The sequence below is a fragment of the Manacus candei genome, unplaced genomic scaffold (assembly GCF_025592945.1).
Source record: "Manacus candei isolate 608988 ecotype Guabito, Panama unplaced genomic scaffold, ASM2559294v1 h1tg000076l, whole genome shotgun sequence".
NCBI lineage: Eukaryota > Metazoa > Chordata > Aves > Passeriformes > Pipridae > Manacus > Manacus candei.
The window spans coordinates 7,873,160-7,900,127 of record NW_026138124.1 but is presented as its reverse complement, the minus strand read 5'-3'; the positions used below and the strand labels follow the sequence as shown (position 1 = coordinate 7,900,127).

Sequence of the window (26,968 nt, the reverse complement as noted above, 5' to 3'; positions counted from 1 at the left end):
CCGACCCTGATCTCCTGGTCCAGGTCCTGCTCCCCCGGTCCCCGTCCCCGTCCCGATCCTGCTCTCCCGGTCTCGGTCCCGCTCTTCTCCTCGGTCCCTGTCCAGATCCACTGATCCCGGTCCCCCAGCCCCGCTCCCCCGATCCCCGGTCCCGCCCAGCGCCCTCCTCACAACCTCGAGTCCCCCCTGTCCCGCAGCAGCAAGAACGAGAGAACCCACGTGGACATCAAAATAGTTTTATACAGATTATTGATCTCAGTATAACAGGTAAAAAACAGGCGGCGCCCCAGGGCAGAGCCGGGCCCGGCCCCGCGCCGCCCCCTCCCCTCCCGCTGCCAGGAATCGGCGATTCAAGTCCCTTTTAAAATTACATTTGAAGGCACAAGTGCACGGAGCGACAGCGACAGCGGGGACCGGCTCCTCGGCCCGGGGCACGGGCGGACGGACAGACGGACCGAGGGCTCGGGGGAGCCGCTCCTGCCTTCCCAAACTGCTCAGGAACAGCCCCAGCGCTTGCGAAGCTCTGCGCACAGAGCCGGGGCCAGAGCCAGGCACCCCCACCTGGTCCTGCTACGTAGGAAAAGTCTCTCAACGTTTGCAAAACATCTCAAATCCACTCACCTTAAATATACACACCTACTCCAAGCTAAGTGCGAAATTCACTCTGAGGGAAAGGGCCAGGACTTATTGCTAGAGGGACAAAGCACGGCCAGCTCTGCCCGTTACCTGCTGCCAGAGCAAACAAAGCCCAAACAGAGCCCTAAGAGCCATTTGCAAACCCGACTTTAAATAAAACCTACTGTGTCTCTTGTTAAAGGAGGAACAGTTCAGAGATGAGGCAGGATTAATGCTTTTGTGTGCTGGTGTCCTGCAGCCTGGTACACATGGAAAAGGGACATGGCCCAGAACTAAAACCAATCCCCTGCTCAGCATGATGAGCTGGGAACAGGCTCAGAGATGTTCATGGTTCCTGCAGAATCAACAGGACAGGGGGGACAGGGGTGTGGGGAATGCTCAGCCTCATCTCCCTGTTCCCAGCACACCACCTCAGCCACACCTTCTCGTGTTTTGCAGTAGAATTCCCTGTTGAACAGGGAAGAAGGTACACTGGTGATTAAGGGTTATCTCTGTGCCCCCAGACAGCTGCACAAAACCAGATGAGATGATGAGAATGACAGCACAGCCACGTGGTTCTGGCAGGGCATCACCATAGGCAGAGGTGAGGAACAGCCTCTTCCCCAGGTGACACGGCCCAACAGCCTTAAAAGGGGAACACACTGTGCTGTTCCCCAAGAGGAGAGCAGGTCAGAGCCCTGCAAAGCAGACCCCATCATATATTGGGGTGCAAACACCCCCACCATGGACACCACGTGCAGGTTTCTCTAGTGAACGTCCCCAGGCTGCTGGAGGACAGAGCAGCTCAGGGCAAACTAGAGGCCTAAGGCTCCTGCACCCCAGAGATCAGGTCAGTGGGGCAAGAATTAAAAAAGAAAATGAGCAGCAAGGAAATAAGTGCCTATTCTAACCCCAGCCTTCTGCCCAGAAAGCACAGGAACATCAGAGATGCATAAAGGCTTTAGAAATCAAACATTTCAGCCATTCTTCCCTTCTGGACATCCCTTCTATTCCCCACAAATCCTACATGTCCTGGGGATGTGGGCTGCAGTTCCTCTTTACAACTTCCTGCCAAGTGCTACACGACAGAATTTGGCTGCTTTTCCCTCTTCCTTCAGCACAATTCAGCCCTTCCTCACATCTTGCCCCCAGGACCCACAGCAGCCTCAGCTGCAGCCACACACACAGGTGAAGCTCCTGCTCTACACTTCAGGGATGCTGCAGGAGCAGAACAGAACCAAGCCAGCAGCTAATTTGCTGCCTGCCATCACCAGAGCTTGGTGACTGAAATGGTATTATGTGTAAATTGGCAAATGGTGCAGCTTTTCTTCAAAATTTAGTGCCAAATTTTGAAGAAATTTGGGCCATGGACACTCCCATGACCTCTCCCTGCTGCTCCAATACAAAGCAGTGGTATACAGATGTTACTGTTTCCTCCTGAACAGAGGTGGATTTGAGCAAAGCTGATCAGGTGGAGCAGTAACTGACTGCTCTTCTACAAATCAGTGAATCCATTCCCTTAGAACAACCTTCAGCTGCTCTTGCAGACACTGAGCTGTGGTAACATCAACATGAGACCCCCACAGCCAAGCTTATTACACAAACAAAACACAACCAGGGGTGACGGGGATAAAGTTTCTTTCTGCCCCAGAAGTCAGGAGCAGCCCTGTGGCAGAGCTGGCAGGCAATGGAACTCTGTCAGAGTGCACTGAGGCTCTGACTTTCTCCAGCTCACATCAAGAATGATGTCATGTCCTCCAGCTTTCAGGATGCCAAGTCACCCCCTGAAACTAATGACACATAAGAGATGCTCCACAACCACTGCAGATCACATCAGGCCACAGCATCCCATGGCAGGAAAAGCTCCAAGGGAACAGCTGAGAATCAAAGGCTTTTTTTTTTTTTGGTCTTTTTCCAAGGGCTGCCCTGTGGAACATTGATTCACATGAAGGATCTGGCTTCCCACAAGCACAGAGTGGAAAATATCAAATCAAAACAGGTAGAGAAACCTTTTTGGAGTGTTGTAGCCACGACTCCAGGCAGGTCTTGGGGCACTTCCCCACCATCTATTCCCTGTGCTGAGATGCTGGGGAAGTGCTAAAAGCTCTGCTGGCCACCCTGTTAAGTTGCCTTTCAAACCACGTCATGTGACCCTCCGGATCTTGACCCAAAAATGTAACAAAACTATGTCATTATCCCAGAAACAGCCTCCAACACCCACTGATTTGCAGGTACATTAAGGACAGAGCAAACAGAGGGAAGTTGGGAGCTGCCACCTGCCCCTCTGGAGGACACACCCTGAAGCTAATGTTTCAAAACTGAACCACAGGGACCGCCCCCCACCACCGGCTCTGGTCCATGGCAACCTCCTTTCCTGCCCGGGAGGTGTCAGTGTTTGCTGGAGTACAGTGTTTCTTCTTCAGTGTCTGTTTCATCCTGGAATTCGTGGCTCAGCAGGGACTTCTTGGAGCCAGTGGACATCATTCGGATTTCGTCCTCGTAGTCGTCGTGGTGCTGCCGGAGGCGGTGGAAGCCATCCTTGTGTCTGTTGGACTTGATTGAGCAGACACACCAGATGATGCAGGCAGTGAGGACCAGAGCAGACATACTTGCACCTGCCAGAGAGAGGACACTAATGTTAATGCCACGTTTCCTCACCACAGAGGCTCCCAGGCTTGATCCATCTTCCCTCCTACAGTTATAGCCACTTTTCTCACCTCACTGTGACCCTGCTCCTTCCTCCTAGGCCATGGAAGACAGGAGGGCTGATCCCAGAACAGAACAGCACTCACTTTATTTTCTGTGCCTGCAACCTAAGAGAGCATCCCCGAGCTCCTCTGCAGACCTGAACTCACCCCCCCAGCTGCTTCCACCTTGATAACATAAAATAATCTCTTAATGTTCACCTAGTGCCACACCACCCAAAGAAACCTTGGGGAAGCAAAAAGATCTCCTACCTCCCAGCTCTGCACACAAGCTCTCCCCATTCCAGGCATCTCAAAGTACATTGTGGACCCCTCAAATCCCTGCAACACACTTCCACCCTCCCTCCTGCTAGCCCAGCATCACCCGACCCAAGGGCCATTGGACCAGTTTGCATGGAAAACTGTGTGTTCAAAAGGGAAAGCTGGAGATGGTTTAAGTCTGAAGGCTGCTTTCCCAGCTCAGTGGAGGGTCACCATCAGCATGAACTAGTACAGAAAGCAAAGCTCAAAGCTTTGATAAAAAGTGTCACTTCACCTGCAACAGTTATAACCAGCTCCCTTGGCAGTCCAAAAATCCTGTTTTCTGTGTCAAATATTATGAACACAGAGCTGGGTGCATCATCACGTACAAAGACCTGCAGAAAGGCAGGAGAGATTAGATCATCTCAGAGTTTTCACCCGTGTTGGGTGTCCAGACAAGAGAGACACTTGTCATCTGCCCAGTCCTGTCCCAGTCAGCAGAAACAAGTATAACGAAAAGAGAAGCTACTGCTCAAACAACCCTGCTGTGCTGGAAAGTTGTTCTCCATCCATTGTACCAAGGCAGAAAACAGCTCCTGATGGTACATAATCAGCAGCTAAACAGGGAAGTCTGTACTGCAGGGAGTGGGGCAAGATCTCTGACAGGGACATTCACATACCTTGACATGTTTCTGCTGGTACCCGTTGGCTATTGCATCGATGCTGTGAAAACCTGGAGCCAGGAGCACATGGAAATAGCCCCCTTCTTTAGTATAGACCCTCAAACCTTCATTCAGAACAATGGTAGCTTTAGAAATTGGCTTGCCACTCTTGTCTTGGACAATCCCATGCACTCCCTTATGAACCTGAAACGAAGCATTACAGACACTTCATGGTGACCAAGCATACAGTGCACTTGGAACTAAAATAGGGTATAACCTTCCCCCCAAAATACAGCCCCCTCCCCAGCCCTGACCCCCACAATAAATAACAGTGCATGACACTGCAAGGCAACACAGCACAGATCTTTATCTCTTGTGTCAACACATGTCCTGGTCACTTGCTGCCTCTGTTCAGTCCATTCCTCATACAGCCTAAATTATGACCGTCTGTAATTACACAGCACCGACAAAACCACAAAGACTCTCCATGCTGTTCTCTTCCTCTCCCCCTCCCCACTGCCTTCACTCCTTGCCAGAATTTCCTCCCACAGCCTGCAGCTCACCTCCACAAGCATGCTAAGGAGAGATTTCCTGTGGTCTGCCCACAGGCCAGGAAGCTGTCCAGCGCTCGGGAAGTAGCAGCAGCTGGTATAAACAGTGATCTCAGGACAATGACCAAATGTAACGCTGAAATCCTACAGAAAACACCATCACAGTTACAAAAAAAGAGGTATTAAAAAAGCTTTGCCAAAAGCAGCCAAAGGTGGGGAAGTTTAGCCCAGATATCAGAAGAAAATATGCTTTTTATTGGTCGTTTAGCAGATGTGGAAAGCCCTGTGCCATGCAGCAGTACCTTCATGCTTCCCAAGTGACTGTGCCATTCCGAGCCACGGATCACACCACCAGGAATATTCTCATCTGTGAGAGCAAGAACACAGCTGTCAGACAGAGCTGCTCCAGCAGAGTCTGCCACAAGCTGACAGGGGGCTAAAAGATTCAAGCAAACATACCTGACTTATTTGGACAGCCTGGCTGGCCCAAGTGCATCATTGGGTGGTTGTTTGCATACAGAGATGCCAAATGCTTTAGTGTTTCTTTGTTCTCCACTACAACGAGAAAAGTGAGACTTTGAGAGTGCAACTCCCATTCCCTGGAGGGGCAGATTCCCATTCTAACTCCACGATCCTGTACTAAACAGTGACATACATTGTTCTAGGGGCATTCCTGATTTCCTCTAACACTGAGGGGCTGTATTAAAAGTAGACTTTATACTGGCTTTGGCAGAGGAAAGGTTGAAATACAGTTGTAGGATCAGAAGTTGTAAGTGTTCTGATCCCTAGCTGAACCCTGAGAGGTTTTATAGCTTTACTTACAGACTGTCAACTCCACATACAAAGGGCTGAAAACAAAGGAGGTTACAGAACACCAGCAGCACAAAAAGCTCTTACACCACAGGGTCACATGAACTTCTGGAGAGACAGCCCAAGGGTAACTGTGCACTCAGTCATACCTGACTGGGTTGGCTTATCATAAGGGTAAGTGACAAGAAGGGATCCTCCATCCAGGGCAACAGAGAGGCTGAAATCCTGCTTCAGTATCAAGTTCTCCATGATGGCTTTGGTCTCAGGCTCCCGTGTCCCAGAGTACCGGGTGTAATTGCCTGTAAATCAGAACAACAAATAGAACCAGTTTCCTCAGCTGTTTGAGAGGCCGGAAGTACATCCTTCATGTCTGAAATTAAGTCTGCTGCATGTATTAAAAAGCATCTGTTAGATCTCAGCAGATGCAACTGACTGACCAAGTAAAGCACCCAGTCCTCACCACCCACGGGGGGAATTCATCTGCAAAGCTAAACAGATGTGAAACATCACTACTTCCCCAGGCTATTTAGTTTTGTGTTGCAGAGGGTATTTCATGTGTGTCTGCTCACAACAATGTCGCAGTACTGACATTTTGTTAAGAAAGCATTTGGAATGATCCCAGCCCAACTTGGGCACAGAACACTTACTCCTTAGGGAGAGTAGGCATAACACTGATACAGTGCTATGGATACAGTTACATGGAAACCAGAAAAGCATGAAAAAAGGAGACTGTTTCTGGGAAGAATGAACAGAGAGCATTTTTTCAGAGATGGAAGAAATCAATGAAAAGTAAAAATATATTAGGTGTTATCTGACCTCTGGACTATTCCTAAAGAACTCTGCTTGGTCTCTTGCACATAAGAGACTGCAAATTGCTGTCTGTAAGAGGGATTCAAGCTTTGGAAGCTTCCCAGCAGCTGTGCTGCCTGGTGTCCAGGGCAGGAGCGCTGCCCTCTTTACAGGCAGGCCCTGTAGCTGAACAACTCCACCCAACTCCAGAGCAGTCAGCAGGAGTCTCCTGCAGCAGCCTGCATTTCTGCAGGGACACTACACACCACTGCTGTGGTCTGCTTTACTTGTGAAGTCTGTGTCCAGATCTCTGCCGTGAGCGTTAGTCCGGCCCATGTTTGACGTGCAGCCCCTCTCCTGGGCGATCTCGCGTCCGTCTGGGTTCAGGGAAGGCACAATCACAATCCGTGTCCGGTCAACCAGCTGAGCAAAAGGGGAAACAGTACATAAAGTGTAATTAGTAGGGTTCATTCTCTGTACAGCTCATTTCCCTGGAGCTCATCCTAGAAACAGCAGTTTGAGGTTCCCATTGACTCCACGGATCACACACCTCCCTATTACACACGGGATCGCCACAAGCCCCAAGCCAGGGTTAGCAAGACAAGTCCCTCCCATTGGGCACTGCCATCTCAGGAAGGCTCAAGGTGGTCCCTTGCATTGGTCCCTCACCTTTGTAACAGCAGTATTCTTCTTGTAGTTCATGCAAAGGAATTCTGCCAGTGTCAGGAGCAGCTCTGTCCCAACAGGAGCATTGCCATGGATACCAGCAACAAAGCGGATCTTGGGCTCCTCAGGCTCAGACTGGTTGGGCTTGTTGGAGATTTCAAGGGACCAGATCTGACGGAACTCGACACTCTGCCCCAAACTGCCGAGAGATGAGAAATGGGAGTGTCAGCTCAGGAACAGAGCTGCAGCTCCAGCCTGACCTCATGGAGAAATCCCACTGTGGAAAGGAATCTCCTTGAGGAGGCTGCAAAGGCAAGTGAAACACAGCCACATCCTGAGGACAGATTTGCAGCAGCACTGAACAGAATTCACCAGGAACATCAGTTTGAACAGCAGCATCTGTGGAAGAGTGTATCCAGGACACCCAATGCTCCATACATCTCCATATAGCCCATGAGATCATGATAAACGTGGAACTGCTGGATGCCTCTGTGCTGCCAATGGTGGTTTTTGGTTTGTTTGTGTTTTTGGTTTTTTTTTTTTTTCCTTCAGACCAGGATACACCTGGACATCAAACTAATTTATCAAGCACCCAGTGTGGAGGATAAAAGAGGCCTGTTCCCAGTAATGCAGGAGCTGTTGCTACAGTCATGCCATTAAGCTGGCAAATTGAATGCAGGGAAAGCAGGGAACAGACTCAGGGCTGATGCAACTGCAGGGACAATAGAGGCTACAGATCAGCAAAGCAGCCTTGGCACCAGTGGGGACAGCACATGAGCACATTGTGCCTGGTGACAACAAGCAAATGAGGTCCTGGGACAAAGGGATTTGTGCTTTCTAAAGCTGACAGAGAGTAAGGTTACAAAGGAAAGCAGAGGATGGCAGCAGCTGGTCTCCTGCAGGAGGGCAGAGACCTTGGCTCAAGGCAAGCTCACTCAAACATGTTTCACACTACTGAAATAAAATCTGGAGGCAGACAATGAAAAAAGGCCATCTGAGATTTGTTAAGTCAAACCAGATCATTTTTTATGGGGGCTCTTTAGCAGGGTGGATTTAGAAAGAAATGGAGAGCATGGAACAGAGATATTTGCAGAAGCCTGGGATATCAACACTGGGAATACTGCCAGTCCCAGGCACACCTAGGGAACCAAGAGCACTCCAAGTTTAAGTCAACAAAACGATGTCTCAGAAAAAGCACACAGATACAGTCCCTGCAGCCACTGCCCTGCCACCATATCCTTACACACAGGGCTCCCTCCATCTCAGAGAGCAAAGGGAAGGGATGAGCTCCCCATCTGTGTTCACAGCTCACAATTGCACAACATCCCTACCCCAGGCTGCTGCTCAGGGAGCAGCTGAGCACTGCTGCTTTGTTTTCACCTGGTGAGATTTGTGATGTGTGGGTAGTTCAGATAGAGGCCTCGGAGGAACTCGGAGAGGTCCTTGTACGGGCGGTACCGGTACGGAGCCACATCCCGGGAGGAGGTGAGCAGGAGCCGCTCCAGACCATTCTCAGCAGAGAGGTCTTTGATCAGGGTCTCAAACTCCTTCTCGTTGGGGTTGCTGGTGTCTGGGGTGTTCAAGACCAGCACCTTTCCCTCCTCCACTTTGCTGTCTGTCCGTGAAAGAGTGAAGTTGACCTGCACCCCACCTTTGCTGTCAACTTCCACCATCTTAGTGACTGGATCATACCTGCCCAGGGAGAAGAAGGTACAAGGAAACATCAGGCATTTGAGATCTCAGACAACAGGCCATCCCTATCCTTACTACATGGGATTGCTATTGCTCCCCAGCCCTAAGAGAGAAGGGTAGAAACGAGGAGCAAGAGCAGTTCAAAAGGACATGGGAACAGCAGGGGGACAGGGAACAGCTCAGGGCCCAACATGGCGTTGAGTTGCTTTTGGCTCAGGTGTTGCAGGGTTACGTGGCAGACTGGCAAGATAGCAAGTCAGGCTGCTTTAACACAGAGTTTTGGCAGCAGTTGAAGTGATGAAGTAATTTCTGTGGGCAGCTGCCTGGAAGAGAATTTCCCCTAAGGACACTGAGTTATCCACCCCTTCACTAGATCACCTCCAAACAAGGGAAGATTGGGACAGTACACCAGAGCCAGGTGAGCAGTCTCTGACATCAGGGTAGCCTCACACTGCTCTCTCTGTACAGGCCAGAGGGCAGGGAGAAAGGCCCATTCCTACATCTGCTGTAGACAGAGGGATGGGATACTCCTGACAGGGCAGTCAGTCACGCAGCCGTCGGCCCTCGTGCCACGCTCGCTCACCCTCGGGCAGACGCTGTGATTTTGTACATCCCCGGGACCAAGAGGCGCCAGTAGTCTCCATCCTTGTAGGTGGTCACGGGGTGGTTGATGTCGGCCACGCTGATGGTGGCGTTGAGAATGCCCCTCTTGTCCACAGCATCCAGCACAAAGCCCCAGACGCCGATGTGAACCTGTGCACAGACCCGAGCCCTGCTGAGAGACAGCCCCTGCCGACACCCGCACCCCACCACCTCCCAGCCCGGGACTTCAGCGTTCCCAGAGGAGCAAGATGTTCCAATAGGGCTCAGGTTAGACTGGCCAGTAGCTGGCGTGGCCAAAGATCACCTGATGAGTACAATGAGCAATTGTTTGGCTCAGGGTGCCAGCACGGCACTCTCTGCTCCACACCTTTGTTTGCACGGCCCAGGTGTGCAGCAGCCCTGGCTCAGGTAGGAACAGCACGTAAGGACCACTCCAGCCTAGGGAAAGCCAAGGCAGTGGTACATAAAAAGCCCACACCTGCATCACCTGGCTGCTATTTCCATACAGATTTCTGGTATGTTGAGAAGGAGGGGAGAGAAGGAGTTGTGACAAGTTCTGATGGGGATGATTTCTGCGGAGCAGGTACCTGGTCCAGCCAGGAAGCAGCACTTGCTTCAGCCCACAGATCAGCCTGTTCATTGTGGCATGTCTAAAACAAACCCCAGAGGCAGCTCACATGACTGCCTGAGGTCCAAGTGTCCCACCTGTTTCATGAACTGCAGCAGCGATCGGCGGTTCTGGGCCCAGTACTTGGGCAGCTCCTCAGCTTTTGGGTATTTCACACAGCCCAGCTCAATGGTCAGTTCAAAGCAGTTTGTATGCAAGTAATTCCAGTCTTGCATCCCACCTACAACAGGAACGTAAAAAGAATTTTGACAAAGTCTTCTGAAGTATCACAGTTAAAACAAAATATCAGACAGTAGAGAAAGATGAAGTACAAACTTGAAGGGAAAAGGCTTTTACACAGGGCAGGATTCAAGCTTCAAAGGGATGCCAAAAGAGCAGACAAATAACCTCTCTTCTTGTAAATACCTTTCATGCTAATAAAGTGCTGTAAAATTTTATGAAACCATTTTGCTAATAGCCAGGAAAACTACACTATAAATTCCTTCCCCTAGGAATAACTTTATCTGGGTACATTATTTAAGAGGTTATAAAAGAAGCCCATTAATCTAGGCTGACCAATGCAGAGCTCCTGACTGATCAGATTAAATTATTTAAGCTGCACATGCATTAACTTGGAGACAAAGTGCAGGAGATTTAAGGTATACTTTACCTGGAACATTGTACCACTGAGCCCCATTAGTGATGCCATGTGGGAAGTACTCAGTGGGGTACATATCCTTACAAGGGCTTCCCTGGTACATCTGTGCATTTTCCTACAAAACAAGATGCAACATGTGAAGCTGAGTCTGCACTCCACAGCCACTGGCACTTTTGTTCTACCATGAGTCACATGCTTGGTGTTACCAAACAGAGGTTCACGTAGAGGTGTGTCTGTATGGCTGCAGCACCAACTGCATCCACACCCAAACACTACCCAGAGATATCCCTGCCCTCCTCCCAGTCAGTTAACAGCATTTTCCAACACCTTTCAACGTGTTGTTCCCTGAGCCTGCACAGAGCTCTCCTCCCTCAGTGCCCGCAGACGGAGCGTGCTGGACATCACTCATGGAACAAGAGTCTCCTGTGGGACCCTTCTGCTGTGCCTGCAACACCAGGCACCCACAGCACCTGTGCCCACCTGTACCAGCTGCTCAGGAGGTTCCCTGGAGTTCACCCCTCAGGATGATCCTGTTAGAGCCTTACCTTGGAGTAGGCAAGTGCCAGCTTCTGGAACACAGCATCGTCTGGGGATTTACTGTATATGGCTATTCCTTGCTCATCATCATCAAAGGGGTAATTAACCACCAGAGAACCTGCAGGCAAAACAAGCTTTGGCTCACACTTGTGTGCTTTCCCAGTCTTCCCTCAGCATAGTAAGGGAAATTATTCTCCAGCAAGTGCCAAGTCTTCTGTTTCTCAGGACTTGGCATCAAACAAAGCATTAAGCCCAGTGGATAGAAAAGACAACAGAAGCACAGGAAGAGATAACACCACATCTACAGGGGAAGGTGAACCAAAGCCATGACACATCAAAGCTTTGGCTCCTACACGAAAGAGGGCTGAGCACAACCACATAATAATTGCTTTCACAGGGAAGTGAAAGCAAAGGGAGGAATTTCCTACAGCACACATGATACTTTTGACCCAAATGATGCAGTTTTTCAGCCTTCTGGAGTTTGTTACTGAAGGTTTTCCCTATGGAAACTGTACTAATAGCACCATGAAGCCCTAGACACCGCAGCTGCTGGAGACCTGCCAGCCCCCTCATCCCCACACACGGCACTTCTGCACTCCAAACAAAACATCCTGGCACAAAGCAACCACCTGCAAGTTACCACAGCTACAAGCCAGCAGACAAACTGTCTAGGGAATAAGCTGTAATACACAGAGACTTAATTTAGATTATTCCAAAAAAGATAATTAAATTACAGCAAATTTCATAGTTCCGCCATGCGATTCAAGGCATGGAACCCTCAGGATTGCATTCACTTTATAAACATTGTGAAGCCTTTAACAGCCACAGCTCTGCATCCCATTCCCAGACCAGCTGCTGAGCAAGTGCTGACAAGAGTCCATCCCCATCTGCCATGATCATTCCCATCTGCTCCCTTCAGAGAAGTGGTTGGGATCTTCCCAGCAGCCTCTTCAACTCCCCATAAACATGGGCATGGTTTTTCACCCTATGTTTCCACCTTCTCCTCCATCTTGCAGCAGGAGAGCTCCTCAGTGCACACCTGGAACACTGTGGAGATATCCCTGCAAACCCCCATCCCACAAACCCCAGCACAGAGGAAGGAGCTCGGACTGGTCGTGGTACCTCCATGCAAGTTTGCCGAGAGCACAAACGGGTAAGACTTCAACCAGGCCATGACAGCAAGAGTTTCTGGCTGTGGAGGGTCTGTCACGTGGACAAACTGATCTGGGAAGTTCCGGTTCAGGTCATAGTTGTTGCTGTTGTTTCTGCCAACGGTACCTCCTTTGTCTCCTGAAAATTAAACACAAGTTCAAGCTCGTGCCTAGTGAAGCTCCCACTTCAGCACAGAGGCTTCACCGAGAGAGGGGCACCCACACTCTCCTTCAGGGAGCGACCTGCTCTGCACAGCAGTGCCTGGGGGCCCTTCCAGTGGATGTTTGCTCAGGCTCTCAGTGCCACTGACACCTCAGCCAGCAGAGAGGCACCGAACCATGAACAATCCCTGCAGCCGGATGTCGCGACCACAGAAACCGCAGAGCTCCCCTTCTCAAACCAGCCAGACAAGTTCTGTGTTAGACCCGAGCAGAGCTCTGCTTCCAGAAAGTCATTCTGGACAAACTTTGTTCTGCCAATCTGCAAGAGCCACATAGTTTTAAGACTTCCCTGAAGGATGTTTTTGCCAATTTTAACCTCATGGTAAAAGTCTACGTTATCCATGGACAAGTGCTCTGCAGACAGCCTGGCTCCCACAGCACATTTACTGGGAGAATGGACCAAAGCGCAGCAAGGCAAGAGCTGTGTCAAAGAAATGTCTTTTTTTAAAATAAGCCCTGGATTACCATAAGGGGGCCCAAAGAGGGGCAGCATATAGCTCTGCTGAAGCATAAGAGCTCTCTCCAACAGCTTCCAGCATCCATCAAGCACCTACATCCTGCAGTGCACGTCCACCCACTCATCCCACAGCACCAAGTCCCTTCCCAGCCTCCCTGTGCAGAGAGCACATCTGCTCCAGCACAGCTTCCAGATTTCCCAGAGGTACCACGAACCCAAAAGGTTTACTCTCAGAGCTAGAAACCCCACAGATATTTCAGCACAGACAGTAATACCTTCCTGGGATCTCTCATAGCCATCAGGGTTCATAGACGGCATGATGTGGATCCGTGTGCTCTGGACCAACTCAGTCACTTCAGGATCTGTGCCAAAGTTCTTGCAGAGGTACTCGATGAGGTTCAGGAGAAGCTCTCGCCCCACAACCTCATTCCCATGCATGTTCCCGATGTACTTGAACTCCGGCTCACCTGCAGACACACAGTGACACCAAAGAGACAGTTACAGCCACTACATTACAGCTTGGAGACACCTCACCACCCTGAGCACTGCTCTTGCAGGTTTTGCTGCAGGGTATTTACCTAAAATTTACCCTTCTGCTCCCAGGCCACCAAAAAGAACAATGTCTTAGGGAAGCCCCGTGCTCTTCTGTCCCCAGAGCTTCATGACCAGCACAGATGTCCCCAGCAATGCTCTTTAACACACAAGTGCCACCCACTGCACTTGCACTTTTTACACAGGATATGCAAGGAGCAGCTCAAACTCTATTGAGACAGGGGCCAGCTCTACCCTCCTTTCTGCTCTGCCCACACTCTCCCATGCAAGGGGTCTGTCACTTGCATTTGTGCCTCGCTGAAAGGATTTCCCACCTCACCTGCTTCGTGGACGCCGGGGTTGTCAGAGATCTCCATCACGTAGAGCTCCCGCAGCTCCGCGGACTTGCCGACAGAGTAGAGCCGGGTTATGTTGGGATACTCGTTGGCATAACGCCGCAGGAAGATCTCCATGTCCGAGAAGTGATGGTGGCGGAAGTCCACGGGCTGGATGGGTTCATGGAGAGAGGTTGGATTTGGGGCCTCTGCCTGCACAGGGGTGGGGGTGATGGTAGTGGCAGGAGCCGGTGCCGTCACGAATTGTGTGACATTAAGAGCTGGTGGCATCACAGTTGGCTGCAAGGAGAAATTCACTTCTGTTGCGTCTCCATCCTTCACCTCGACGTTCTCTTTGGTCACTGGTGTGTAACTGTGAAAAAAACAACTGGCTTCAGCAAGGAGGCTCTGCAAACAGAGGGAAAAAAACCCCTGCAGGCCCTCCACCCCACCAGCCCAGACACACTGGGATATTAATGACCTTGTGAGAGATTCACCAGGAACAAGCTGATGGGACATATCCCACTACCACTAAACCCAGCTCCACTGCTGTCCTTGCTGTGTCAGAGGCATGAGTTCCTATTTACAGGCTCAGCAGGGAAGGTGTTTCACAGAACTAGCCAAGAGGCAAGTTACACATTCACACCCAGGCTTGGGACAACACAAACTCCTACTGGGGTGACCCTACTCTGCTTTCTCCCTTTGCACAAAAGTAAGATGCAGTTTGATATAAGCAGTCAAACAAAGGTGACAGAAATTCTGTGTATTCAACAGCACCCCCCTGCAACAGAGGACAGCGTGAGCAAACACAGCTGCAGCTCTGAGCTGGAGTCCTTTACAGCCAAGCCCCTCAAACACATAAGGTGTTTTGGGGAAGGAAAACAAGTGAAGGAAGAGGAGCAGTTGGCAGTGTGGACACAGGTTGCCACAGAGACATTACCCCATGACAACTGCAGTCACGTTGTAGGTCCCAGGCACAAGCAGTCGGTGGTAATCCCCAAATTTGCCCGCTGTGATGTTGTGAGCAATACCGGCAACAGCGATGGTCGCGTTGTCCAGGCCAACTCCAGTGACTGCATCCTTGACAAAGCCTTTCACACCAATGTGGACCTGAGGAAAACAATGCAAGGGCCTGGATGACGACAGACAACATCAGGGGAAGCGTGTCCTCAGCCAGCACCCATCGGTCCCTGTAACACTGCGCCCCACGAGGCCCTTCTCAGCAGAGCTCTGCTATTGTGGGGGTTGTGGGAGCTGTGGCAGGACCACAGAGATACACAACAGCTGCTGCAGCTGTGTTACCTCACACAGCAAACAAAGCCACAAGAGCACCTGAGCACGGTGCTCCCAGCCCGTCACAGGCACACGGGTTTCCCAGCTGCCGCCCCCACGCCCATCCCAGCCCACACTTACCTTCTCAATGAAAGAAAGGAGAGATTCCCTGTTGTTCTCCCACTCCTTCTGAAGCTCAGAGGTTGGAGGATATTTGCAGCAAGACAGCTCCAACGTAATCTCAAAGCAGTTGGCCCACACGTAGTTGTAATCCTGCATCCCACCTGAGAAAGGGAGGCAGAGACATGTCCCAAGGGCAATGCACAGACATCCCACCACGGGATGCACATTTCTCCTTGTCCTTCAGCCCCCCTCAGCCTCTGCCCAGGATGTTACCCCAGCTCCAGAGGGAGCAATCTAAGGAGAAAAATCAGGTCGGATTATCATGACAGCCAGGGAAGATTGAGCTCCATTTCTCCCAATAACCAGCACACAGGGCCACAGGTCAAAGTGACAGTCCCTTTGGTCTCACTGCTCCATCAGCTGAGCTTGGCAACAGAGCACTTGGAAATTCATATGGATTCGTTTTACATTTCCAGACACAACAAACCCAGTGTGCCAGGGCAGGCACACAGGACTCTGAATGTTCCCACTGCTGAGTCCTTCACTGTTCATTCCAAAACACCTTCATATTTGTGAAGGCATTCTCCTGTGCCTGCAGGAGAAGTTACTTCACCCGAAATGAGCTTGAGGTCTCTGATACAAAAGAACACAATGGACTATCAACTTGGGAGGTGGCAGCTCAAATCTGCATGCTGAAATCACTTTAAAGGACCACAAAATTGATCTCCCAAAAGAAAGCCTCTTAGCAAAACTCCAGACAAGATGAGAGCAATGCTTCCCCTTCTCTACTTCCTCAGCTGCAATTTTCCTCCAACTCCTTATTAGAAGATCTGCATTTACTTGATATTTAGGCAGAAAGTCTGACAAGGTCTGACACGGTGAGAGTGTGCAGTGAACTGCAGTAAGTCCCCTTCAGGAAACTCTCTTCTCAGTTTGGGAGGCAGTGATGCCTCCCTCATTGCCGACCTGGCTGCAACCCCACAGCAGCCAGGTCCTGCAAGAAGAGTACAGGACAGATTTATGCACCTGAGAAAGGCTGAGAAACTTGTTCTTGGCCAAGTCACCAGCCTCCTCCCACATTTCCTCTTTAAGGCAGCAGTCTCAAATCAATTTAGGGATGTTGCAGCACCTGGAGACAGTTTGTTAGCTTAGTGCTAAACCAGCCAAACCTCTGTGAGCACCACGAAACAGGAGTGCACGGAGCTGTTTCCCTGTGTTAAGTTCACCTTGTTATCCTCGCCCTTCAGAGAAACCACAGGCACTGCTACGAATCAAAAAGGTCACCTTGTCCCACCAGGTGTCCTGACCCCATTTGCTGAAGCTTACATCCAACCCTCAGCAAGCAAACCTGTTCCTCAAACAGGAATGAATCACGTACCAGCAGGACCTGAGGTCTGCAGTATCACCACTCATGATCTGGAGCCCAGACCTGAGCATGCTGCTGGACACTGCAAGTGTTCAGCTCTCTAAACATTTATGGGAGCTTTCAACAGCAAAAAGGACATTCCAAAACCACCACAAGTCTGTGGAACAGGTTTCACAGTCAGCCTGACAAATCCCACCACATGACTGTAGCCAGACGTCATGACCACATGAGAGGATTGTTCCCACCACCCACTCAGGCAGTTGGGTCAGTAGGAAAGAAACCCCACACTACGTTTTATGCATACTGATGATGTCTTCTGGGTTACACAACCTTATCCACTTACAACTCAGTCAGACTGGCGTGTCAGACTGCAACCATTGAGCCCAGAGACCTCCATACCCCAATGGAACAACTCCTAGTGTCAGCTGGACACAGCAGCCCGGGCAATGGGCCTCTTCTGGATGAGCTGAGGAAGTCAAACTGGCTCTCAGAAGCCCATCTCTCAGTGAACAGCTATACATTTTCTCCACAGGAGGCAGATGCAAAGTCCAGGAGAAGGAAAGCAGAAGGCCTGTGGCAGGTGTCCTGCAGAACCCCAGCAGGCAGGTCTGTGAGAAATGCAGGCTCTGTACTCCCATCCTCAGCCTGGGCCACCGAAGTGCTACGTTAGTGCTGTGCCAACAAACCTCACTTGCTTAGTCTGAGCAGTTTCCTAATTATTCCCAAGCCCCTTCCCAAGCAAGGGACCCTCTGTGGCACCAGCCAATTAACTGCCCAGAACAGATCGATATCCCAGTGTAAATGCATTACCTGGCACTGGCAGAGCCTGTGTTAAGGCACAGCCAAGAAAAGCCATGGGCAGCACTCTGCCAAGCAGGGGGGGCTCACAGCACATGTGACGGCCCAAAAAGTCAGGGACCACTGCTCTGAATTCAACAGCCCCGCTGCAGTCCAGTAAAGCAGGGAGGAACTGACAGCATAAAGTAGGATTTAGAACAGACCCCTGGGAAGATGTGCAGGATGGTACCACAACAAAGACGTCCCAGTTCCTCTCAGTTCCCCTGGGAGTCTGCTGCTAAGGGAACGCGAAGCTTTTATTGTAACAAATTAAATGTCACTGGCGGCCAGAAGGAGAGCACTGCAGCTCGTGCACGGGCTGACAGCAGAACAGGAAAGAGACTTTTCTGTCCAGTACGAGGGGCCAGAAAGTGTTTGAGGGCTTTATAACTCTCCAACCCAGTTCAAGGGGTTAGAGAAACAAGGTCTGTGAATCTGATCCCCCCTCAGCTCTGTTCAGCTCCCGTTACCAGGCTCAGAACAGCAAAGCACAGCAGGCTCCGCTCTCGCCAGTAAACACCACGCGAGTGAAACAATTTGCCAGCCCATAACCATCTGCTCATAGCAGGACGCTAATGCATTTGAAAACATCCATACGTAAACCAGAGCCATTATGAAACATATTTAGTGCTTCATCTGCCATTCAAGCAAATTTAGGACAGATGCTCACCCATAATAGAGCAGCAATGGACTAAATTAGAGCTTGCTACATCGATTTTGGTAAAACTGTCTCTTGGAGAAAGTAGTCCACTGCATTCTTGAAAATTTGGATTGTATCCATTGCACATATTTGGCCCTCACATGGCTCTATTGCAGAGCAGGACAGTTATTTTTACAGCATGTGGAATTACGTATTTTCCCCACATACCATCTGCACAACCTCTCTTGGCTCTGCAGAGATCTGGAGGGGTAAAGAGAGACCTGTGCTCAGGCAGGAGTAGAGCAGAAAAAACACACTTGAAGCAGAGAACTGTCAGACTAGAGGACAGTCCTTCTACTCTGCTTGAGTAATAGCTGGGATAACCTGATGGATTTATTTCAGCACTCTTAATTACAGGGTGTCTTTTAGCAAAGACACTGCAAAAAGTTGTTGTTTTTTTTTAACACTGCAAAATGTTCCAGCCTCCCCATGAAGCACTATACCCATGTTGTCAGTGAGGAAAGAAAAGGGAAAATGAGCAGGTTAGTGTCACAGCAAGCCAGTCCCTGGCTAGCAGTAGGTCACAAATACGCTCAGAACAAACCTCTCTCCTGCTCTGTCCCACTCCCTGAGCATCAGAACTGTGCTTCAGGCAGGGATCCCAGACCTCCTGCAGCACAAGCACTGCAGAGCTCACACTGACAGGCAGGGCTGCCTCTGCTCCCTGCCAAGCTCAAACCAGGGGAATGCAGCTCTCCAGAGTCAAGCCTGGGGATCCAGATACCATAAATACTCCACGTGCCAGGAGAAGCCTTCCAGGCCAGCCAAGAAGGACTCTATTTTCAAACTGCACCATGCAGAAAACTAATTCCAGCTCTCACTGGAGCTGACATCAGGAGATAAGAGACCTGCAGTTAAGTTAAAGCAGAGACACAGGCCATGTCTGCTCTGCAGAGAGAGCAGATGGCACCAGGCAAGCTGGAGAGGTGATTCAATATGTGGCATAAGTTGCTGACTCTGTGGATAGAACCAATTGTCTCACAGCAGGAGATCAGGGGAGCACCAGGAGCAGCACCAAAGAGGCAGAGGAATGTTCTGGTCTATTAGTCTGCAATCATTAAAACTCAGAGGAGGTGAGGTTTGTTTGAGCCTCCAACTGAAGAAGCTGCATCACAGCCCAGAGCAGCAAAGCCCTGCAGCCTCCTCTCAAAGAAAAGGGCAGAGCTTTCCCAAGAGCTGCACCAGCACAGCACTGCCCAGCAGTTCATGACAGACATGAAAAGAGGCATCGGACCCTCAAACCATCAAGCCAATGTTTTTCTCAAAAAGAAAAAGCATTTCAGTAAGAATTTTATGAAAACACAAACACAGAAGTGCAGCAAATTGTGCACAGCTCAGAAAGATGTGGCTGAGAGCTTCTTCCAGAGCTCACTCTGGGCATTCTGTGCCATGCCCAGGAAACAGAGGCCACCACAGCACTGCCATGAGCACTCTTTTCAGTGAGTGTTATCAGCACTCATTTTAACTGCTCTGAGTTTGATGCCACCAAAGTCTGTTTGGAAGCTCAGTGTGGCTGGTAACCACAGACAAAGCAACCCAGTCAGCACTCAGGTGACCTAAATCCACTTTCAACCTGAGATGTGCCTTCCAGTAGAGGTCAGAAACACCTCAAACACTTGGGCATCAAAGAACCCAACTAGCAAGAAAATAACTTTTAGGAAAGGACGACTGTACATAACAATAAACTTTCCAAGGCTGCCCATAAAATACACTGCTGAACTTCATGATGAGTTCAGTTTCTGAACTGGGCTCTTAACAACAAAAAGGCAAACCACATCCTGCCCACAGGTAAGACTCAAGAGGTTTCTTAACTGCTTTCTATACCCCAGTCATGGGGGTAAATGCATGCATTTACTTGATCTGAACCAGCCACTTGGTAGTTACAACCCTTTAAGGTTAAAAAGGAAGGAAGAGAAAGAGCATGCACACCAGAGATAGCCTCTGAGAAGCATCCCAGTCACAGACACGCTTATCTACAGCAGCTGGAATGCAGGAGCCAAATTCAGCTGTTTGGCAGAGATCCATCTTTCTCTGTGCACACTTGACCTTAGCAATTACTCCCATGGTTTGTACTTGCCACCTCGATTTGACACACATAAGAGGTTGTTTGCAAACTCAAATCAAAGTTAATGGGGACTGGCACCAGCATGGCCCTGAACTGGTAACTCCAGGACAATGAATCCCGTGGCAGTTTGCTCTCCAGCATGTTTGATTTCACACGATAAAATGTGGCAGGAAAATTTCCACCTGTTGAAACACCATGTTCTCATTCCTTTGTTTTTCCTGGCTTTAGTTCACTTGGAGCCTGCAGGAGTCTCTCCTGGCACAACCTGGTCTGGAGGCCATGAGCACATGCCCTGCACTGTTCAGTGAACCATGTATTCTGTTATCCATCTCTAGAGTTCAGCCCAGGAAGCTCCTGCAGGGGACTGGGATTTCCCCATCCTCATTTCATTGCACATTTAAATTCTGGAATCACTGGGAAAGGCCTCCTGGTCCAAGTATGAGCCTCCACAGTCCTTGGCACAGAGCTGAGCAACTCAGATGGCTCAAAACAGCCCCTCTGGTGGTTTTGCTCCTTCTGTCACACCACTTACAACTGACTCCCTTTTGCCTGCTCTTCATCCACTACTAAAAATAAACGTTAAAACCTACAACCCCAAAGGGACACAATAAATTCACACAACATCAAATTACACGTGTGTTGGCCTGGGTATCAGTCAGTTCATCCCCCGGGTTACACTTTACATGAACTCCTTGGCTGGGGAGCTGCTCCAAGGGCTGCTGGCACCCTCCACAGGGGCATCTTTAACAGCAGTGAGATGTAAATTACTGCTTAGGGAGAGACCACACAGATGCCCAGTGGATCCTGTCTGCAGCCTCAGCAATGTTCCACTCAGTTCATGTCGGTGCATCCTCCCTGTAATCTCAGCCCGTGAGTTGCCCACAGCTGCCAACACTGAGCCTGAGGCTGTGACTTGTCACAGTGAAAAGGTTTATTTCTGCAGATGCTGGAGGCTATTGGACACAAAATAAACCACAGTGATGGCAGCACAGAGCAAACTGGTCTGCAGTTCACACCTTCCCATCTCTTGTGAAACGAAAGTAGGTGAAACCTCTGCTCGCTGGCAGGGCAAAGGCAGCATGAGAGGCTCACACGCCAGCCACTAATGCCACAGCCTCTAACCAGCTGCCTCACATCGAAGCTGGAGGATGAAATCAACCCTGCAGCAAAAAATACCGCTCTCTGGGGGCAGAGGAACGTAAATCCAAAGCTCTGGAATCACTTTCCCTTCAGAGCCCACCCATCCCACTTCATCACAAGGGCAGAAAAGCTCAGGGCTGCAGTTAACAAACCTCCCGCCCGAGGTGTCTGCCGGTAACAAAAACCACCACAACACACAGCACAGATCGTCCAGGATATCCTGTTCCCTCCTAAGCCAAGTCACCAGATTACACAAACCTTCCTCCTGCTGGACTTCTCACAGCAGCAGAGTGAACCTTGTGCCAGCAAACACCAGGGCTGGTGTGCTCAGCAGGGTGGAGGGAAGGAGACAGGTGGTAGGGAAAGAGATCAAACTGCATCTTATTTGAACACAACATCTTATTTGGTCAGTGAAATCCTGGGGAATGATTCAGCCACTGCTAAAAATCAAGACTTCCTCTTCCAGCACAGAGCTGATGTGTTCAGGCCCAGTAATGGATCCCTCTCCCTCATTCCCAAGCAAGCTGGATGCAGGGTTAGCACAGGATTCTGCTCCAAACCCCCTGTTTCAGAAAGACAGTCTTATTAGAAATTGTTAAGCTGTAAGCTCTGAGGGATAAACAGCACTGGATGTCACTGCTTGCTCAGCACTCCTGCCATCATCCCTCAGCCCCAGCATGAGGAAAAGCAGAGCAGTCAGAGTCCAGCAAAGCAACACAACTTCTTGGGATCCTTTCTGCAAGGTTTTTGTTGTTTCCTCACCACAGAAGTTCCTGCCCTGTCTGGTGAGGCTGATGTACAACATCCGCCGAGGGGGCACAGCAATGGGGTAACTGCTTCTAATGACACAGCCAAGATTTCTCTTCCCCCCCAGCCCACAGAGCCTCTTCCATGAGAGCCTCTCATCACATAAACTGTTATTTAAATTCCATTTGCAACAAAACCAGCACACACACAGCAGCCCACTGAAGTGGCTGAGCCAGCCCAGCCACCTCCATCCAGGCAGAGTGGTGGCACCAGGAGGTCACTTTCTCCTATTCAGATCACTTCCCAGTGATTCAGATTCCATAAGGGAGTGATTAGGAGCTCTCCTAGAGGCTCCAGCAGAGAATTTCAGATCCCTTCTAGATCCCCCATACAGTGGATGAGAACAGGTCATGCAGGCTGTCACCCTCCACACAGGTCTAGGAGCAGAGCAGTCCATGGAAAAACTGCCAACCCCACTTGGTTAGCTCAGATCATCTATCTAAATTTTACATAGCCTTACAGCAGGCTATTCTATAATCACAAAATCACAAGTTCAGAGATTAAAAAACCTCACAGGACGCTGGCATTGGTTTAATACCATTAAAAATAATTTCTTCTTTCCTGTATCAAAATTTAGTAACCATCAAGAGACTTAAGAAGAATTCATTTGGCAACTGAAGCCTCCCATATGCAGGACAACTCTCCACCACTTAACAGGGTCAGGAAGAATCCTCCAGTTTGCTGTGATCTCTTCCCTAAAAACACCTCCCAAGCCGTGACTCATCAGGTGCCTACTGGTGTGCCCATGATGCCACCTCTCTTCATCTCAAGCTGCTAGAACGCATTCAAAGCTAAAAATATCACTTCACTCACCGTCCCTTCCTCTGTGGTAATCACCACTGTTATGGGTGTCAGTTCTCAGAAACTATTCCTAGAAGATCCTGTGTCAGGTGAGGCAGCAGAGCCAGCACAGCTTACCTTCCACGTCGTACCACTGGGCCCCGTTCGTGATCCCATCCTGGAAGGTCTCTCCCTCCTCGCCAGGGCAATTGGGTTTGCCAGTTCTCATTATGGGGTGATGAGATGCATAAGCTTTTGCCAAATATTTGAAGACTTCATCATCAGCTGATTTACTGTAGACTCCTGTGGGCCTATGTGTGGGAGAGTCATCGTAGGGATAGCTTGCCACCACGGAGCCACCATGGAGATTGCCAGAGAGCAGAAACCTGCAGTTGGGAAGGAGAGTCATACTGGAACAATTTCAACAAGAAGCAGGCTACAGCCACCCAACCAGTTATTCTGCTGCTTTCCTACCCAAACCAGGCTCTCAGGAGCCTCCATGCTCTGTTTGAGATCAATGAGGCAAAATGCACTCATTGGATGAGGTGCCCAGCAGGAAGTTGGGCACTTTGGAAGTGGAAGCGATTAGACCCTGCTCCACCAGCCCTGTGCAGGGAGAACACCTGTGGAGCTGCAGCTACACCAAGGTTATGTTAACAGACAGGCACCTGTTCAACACCCAGTCAGCTACTGTTGGACATGACACACCATCCTGGGAGACATATCCCAGCCTCCAACACAGCGAGCAGGATCATCAGAGGGTCTGAACAGTGTCCAAGTGGGAACTCAATGGGGAAATCTGCAGATTTTCTGCAATAACCAACTCTCAGGACTGGTTGATTGGCTCCCCAAACTGACATGTGGCATTACTGGGGACGGAACAAGTTCCTTGCTGCAGCCTAAGACCCAGCCCTCAAACTTTGTGACAGACGAGCAGTGCCCTGCACATGAACCGATGTACAAGGCTCTTCGTCAAGCTCTGAGCAACTCCTGGTAGGTACAACAGAACCAACTCACTCAAATAAAATCTGGATGTGAGACAGAGCTCTTAAAATCTCAACTCAGAAAACACAGGCCCTGTATCACCCTTCAGTTTGATCACAGGCAGCACAAGCATTCAATGAATACCAAAGGTAATTGTCCCTGCTCTTCCTCTTCCCACCTAACACAGCGTTGAGGGGAAAAGAGCTCTCCCGTGCACTCAGTCAAATGGGATTTGGTTTCCAAGCAAAGGTAACGTGACCGATACTTTTACCCTGCTTTAAATAGTGCCCATGAATTGCATTACACCCACTATCTCCGTTTTTAATCAAACAGTTCTGTTTACCCATTCATTTTTCTATCAGCAGTTATGTTAGTCTAACAATCACACCACTATTAACTGGTGCTGCCGGGCAGAGGGATGCACAAAGCACCGCGTTTTTCCTGTTTCGCCCTGGCCGACAGCAAATCCCACCTCAAATACTCACAGAAAAAATAAAATAAAAAGCTCGAGGTGTTTTCAAAACGATATCAAGAATGCACAAGTTTCCCTAGTAACCCATTTTGAGCTGCACCAAATCTGGGGAGATTTTAGTGGAAAGTGCTGCATCAGAGCTTTCCTAAAGGATCCTTTGGACAAGCAATTCTGGGGAAGTTCATGAAATTTCTCTGGAGCAGCATCCCCATGGACGCTGCCATCCATCAAGTTTTAATAAAGATACTTAATAAATCCACCAAGATTTAATAAGAGTTCAAGCAAATTTCGTTTCCTAAAGCTGAGGAAACATTATGCAATGCTGAATGTTGTGTCTGTTGGTTGGAGTCAACCAAGAGCACACTGTGGCCATCAGCCACCCCCTCTCCATCCCTCTCTATCCCTGTTTTGGGAAGAGGGCCATAATTTGTTCAAGTGTGTTGCCTGTATTCGATCACACTTTGCATTCCTGCTTTCTCTGCACAAATTCTCACGGTTGGTTGCACTGACCTTTGTGGTTTGGACCTTCCACAGTTCTCCAAAGTAGAACACATGGCAAATGAAAAGCCACTGCCCATCCCGGCCACTGAGCTTTCCAGGGCTGCCCCAGACCCTCAAACCAGGGCTGGGCTTCAAAAGTGCCATCTCCTCTCCTGGGTTGCCCCATTCCAAGCACAGCCGCTTGCCATTGCTCCCCTCCTTGGAAGGGGAGAGCCAAACAGCTCAGCCCTGTGTGCTTCCACAGGACAGACGGGGAAGAGGACTGTGAGATTAGGGCCTGCATTTGGAAACGCTGCTGCACAGAGCATTATTGCTAAATCCAGGGAATTTTCCATGAAACATAAAGATGGGAGGGAAAAGCCCAGTTCAGTGCAATTCTGTTAACGTGGTCGCACACAGACTAGCTGCTCACTTAACCCCGGATATTTCCAGCATCCCACAGTTCATGGTGAAAGCAGTGTCAGCCCCAAGAGCACGGCACACCGACAAGCTCAAGGCGAGGCGGGAGGGAAGTTTCCAGCCACAATCTCCGGGAGGTGGGACACGCGCAGATGGCCATGGAGGCCGGGAACACCTGGCCGCGTGCAGGGCACAGGCCATGCCCTGCGGGGCTGGTGCGGCTTCTTTGCAAGTGCACAGACACTGGGGCCACCAAATGCTCTCCTCAGAGCCAGACCAGCGCAGGATGGTACCGGCTACGATGAAAGGCCTACGCGTGGAGGCAGGCTGGGGAAAAACAGGTGGAAAACGAGCTTTTCCTCCCCCCCAGGCCCTCCGGGGAAGCACCGGGAAGGGCTGGACCCGGCTGACACCTCCGGGGAAGCGGTGCCGAGGTGCGGGGCGTCGGGCGAAGGGGGGACCGCGCTGCACTCACTTGTTGCGACGCATCCAGTCGATGAGCGCTTGCACCTCGGGCACGGGCTCCAGGTCGGGCTCGGCGGCGCCGAACTGGTCGGGGAAGCTGCGGTTGAGGTCGCGGCCGCGGCTGTTCTCCCGCCCGCCCTCCCCGCCGCCGCCGCAGTCGCCCTCGCGGGCGCGCTCGAAGCCGTCGGGGTTGAGGCTGGGCAGCAGGTACAGGTCGGTGGTGTTGAGCAGGCGGACGATGCGCGCGTCGCCGCTGGCCCAGCCCCGCACCAGCTCCCGCGCCAGGCGCAGCAGCAGCGGCCGCGCCAGCGGCTCGTCTCCGTGCATGTTCCCCACCAGCTTCACCTGCGGCCGCCCGGGCACAGCCGCTCCGCCGGCCGGCTCGCCGGGCCGCTCGGGGCCCAGCCCGGCCGTGAGCCGCAGCACCCACAGCGGCCGCTTCTCCACCGACTGCCCGATGCTGAAGAGCCGCGCCAGGCCCGGCGGGGCCGCGTCCGCCAGAGCCCGCAGCGCCTCGCCCAGCTCGGCCGAGTGCAGGTAGCGCAGCGCCTCGCCGGGCTCCGCCGCCGCCGCCTCCGCTTTCTTGATGTGGCGGGCGCGGGCCGGGCTCGGCAGCGGCAGCAGCAGCGGCAGCAGCGCGCAGAGGAGCGGCAGCAGCCGCGGCATCGCCCGGCCGGGTCCCCGCGCCGCGCTCCCCGCGGCCATGGCCCCGCGCGCGCCCCGGTCCCGCCGCGCCGCTCCGGGACCCGCCGGGGGGGCGGAGCCAGCCGGGGGGGCGGGACCTGCCCCCGCGCCCGCCAATTAACGGTGGGGGACGGGGAGGAGCCGCCCGGGAGAGGCGGCGGGGGACCAATGAGGGGCGGCGGGAGCGTTGCGTCACTGCAGGGGGTGGGTGGTATCGAGCCCTGCGGCGCCCCCTGGCGGCCCCTGGGCCCGACCCCGCTGCGGGGCTGAACTGGGGCTGGAGCGGGATCGGGAGCGGGATCGGGAGCGGGATCGGGAGCGGGATCGGGAGCGGGATCGGGGCTCAGTCGCGCTCCCTGGAGACGTGTTTCCGTCCTCCATCCTTGGCTTTCCGCGCTCGCTATTTGCCCTCCCGCAAGCCTAAGCGGAGCCGCTGCACGGTGCGGCTGAGATGGATAATAATCCAAGAGCGAGTTGTTGCGCCCAGAGGGACAAACAGCAGACCCTCGGAGGAGTCACGACAGGCCGCCCCAGCAGCCTCC

The 26,968-nt window shown here is 51.3% G+C and overlaps 1 protein-coding gene across 2 annotated transcripts; it reads right to left on the bottom strand.

Annotated features, from left to right (window-relative positions):
- Positions 1 to 220: 220 nt before the first annotated feature.
- Positions 221 to 26,458, bottom strand: CPD (carboxypeptidase D). Of its 2 annotated transcripts, none has more exons than XM_051809860.1 (21): positions 25,753 to 26,458; positions 23,060 to 23,307; positions 15,245 to 15,387; positions 14,772 to 14,941; positions 13,837 to 14,204; positions 13,241 to 13,432; positions 12,258 to 12,425; positions 11,144 to 11,253; positions 10,611 to 10,713; positions 10,039 to 10,181; positions 9,314 to 9,483; positions 8,419 to 8,730; positions 7,042 to 7,237; positions 6,639 to 6,795; positions 5,733 to 5,882; positions 5,233 to 5,328; positions 5,076 to 5,140; positions 4,786 to 4,917; positions 4,241 to 4,426; positions 3,856 to 3,955; positions 221 to 3,230 (listed from the first exon to the last, which is right to left on the bottom strand). In XM_051809860.1, exons 1-21 carry the CDS (start codon positions 26,445 to 26,447, stop codon positions 3,004 to 3,006), a joined length of 4,131 nt encoding a protein of 1,376 aa, XP_051665820.1. In that variant the 5' UTR covers positions 26,448 to 26,458; the 3' UTR covers positions 221 to 3,003. The 2 variants fall into 2 exon arrangements, with proteins under 2 accessions (XP_051665820.1, XP_051665821.1); XM_051809861.1 differs by having other exon boundaries at positions 6,660 to 6,795; positions 25,753 to 26,457.
- Positions 26,459 to 26,968: the final 510 nt, after the last annotated feature.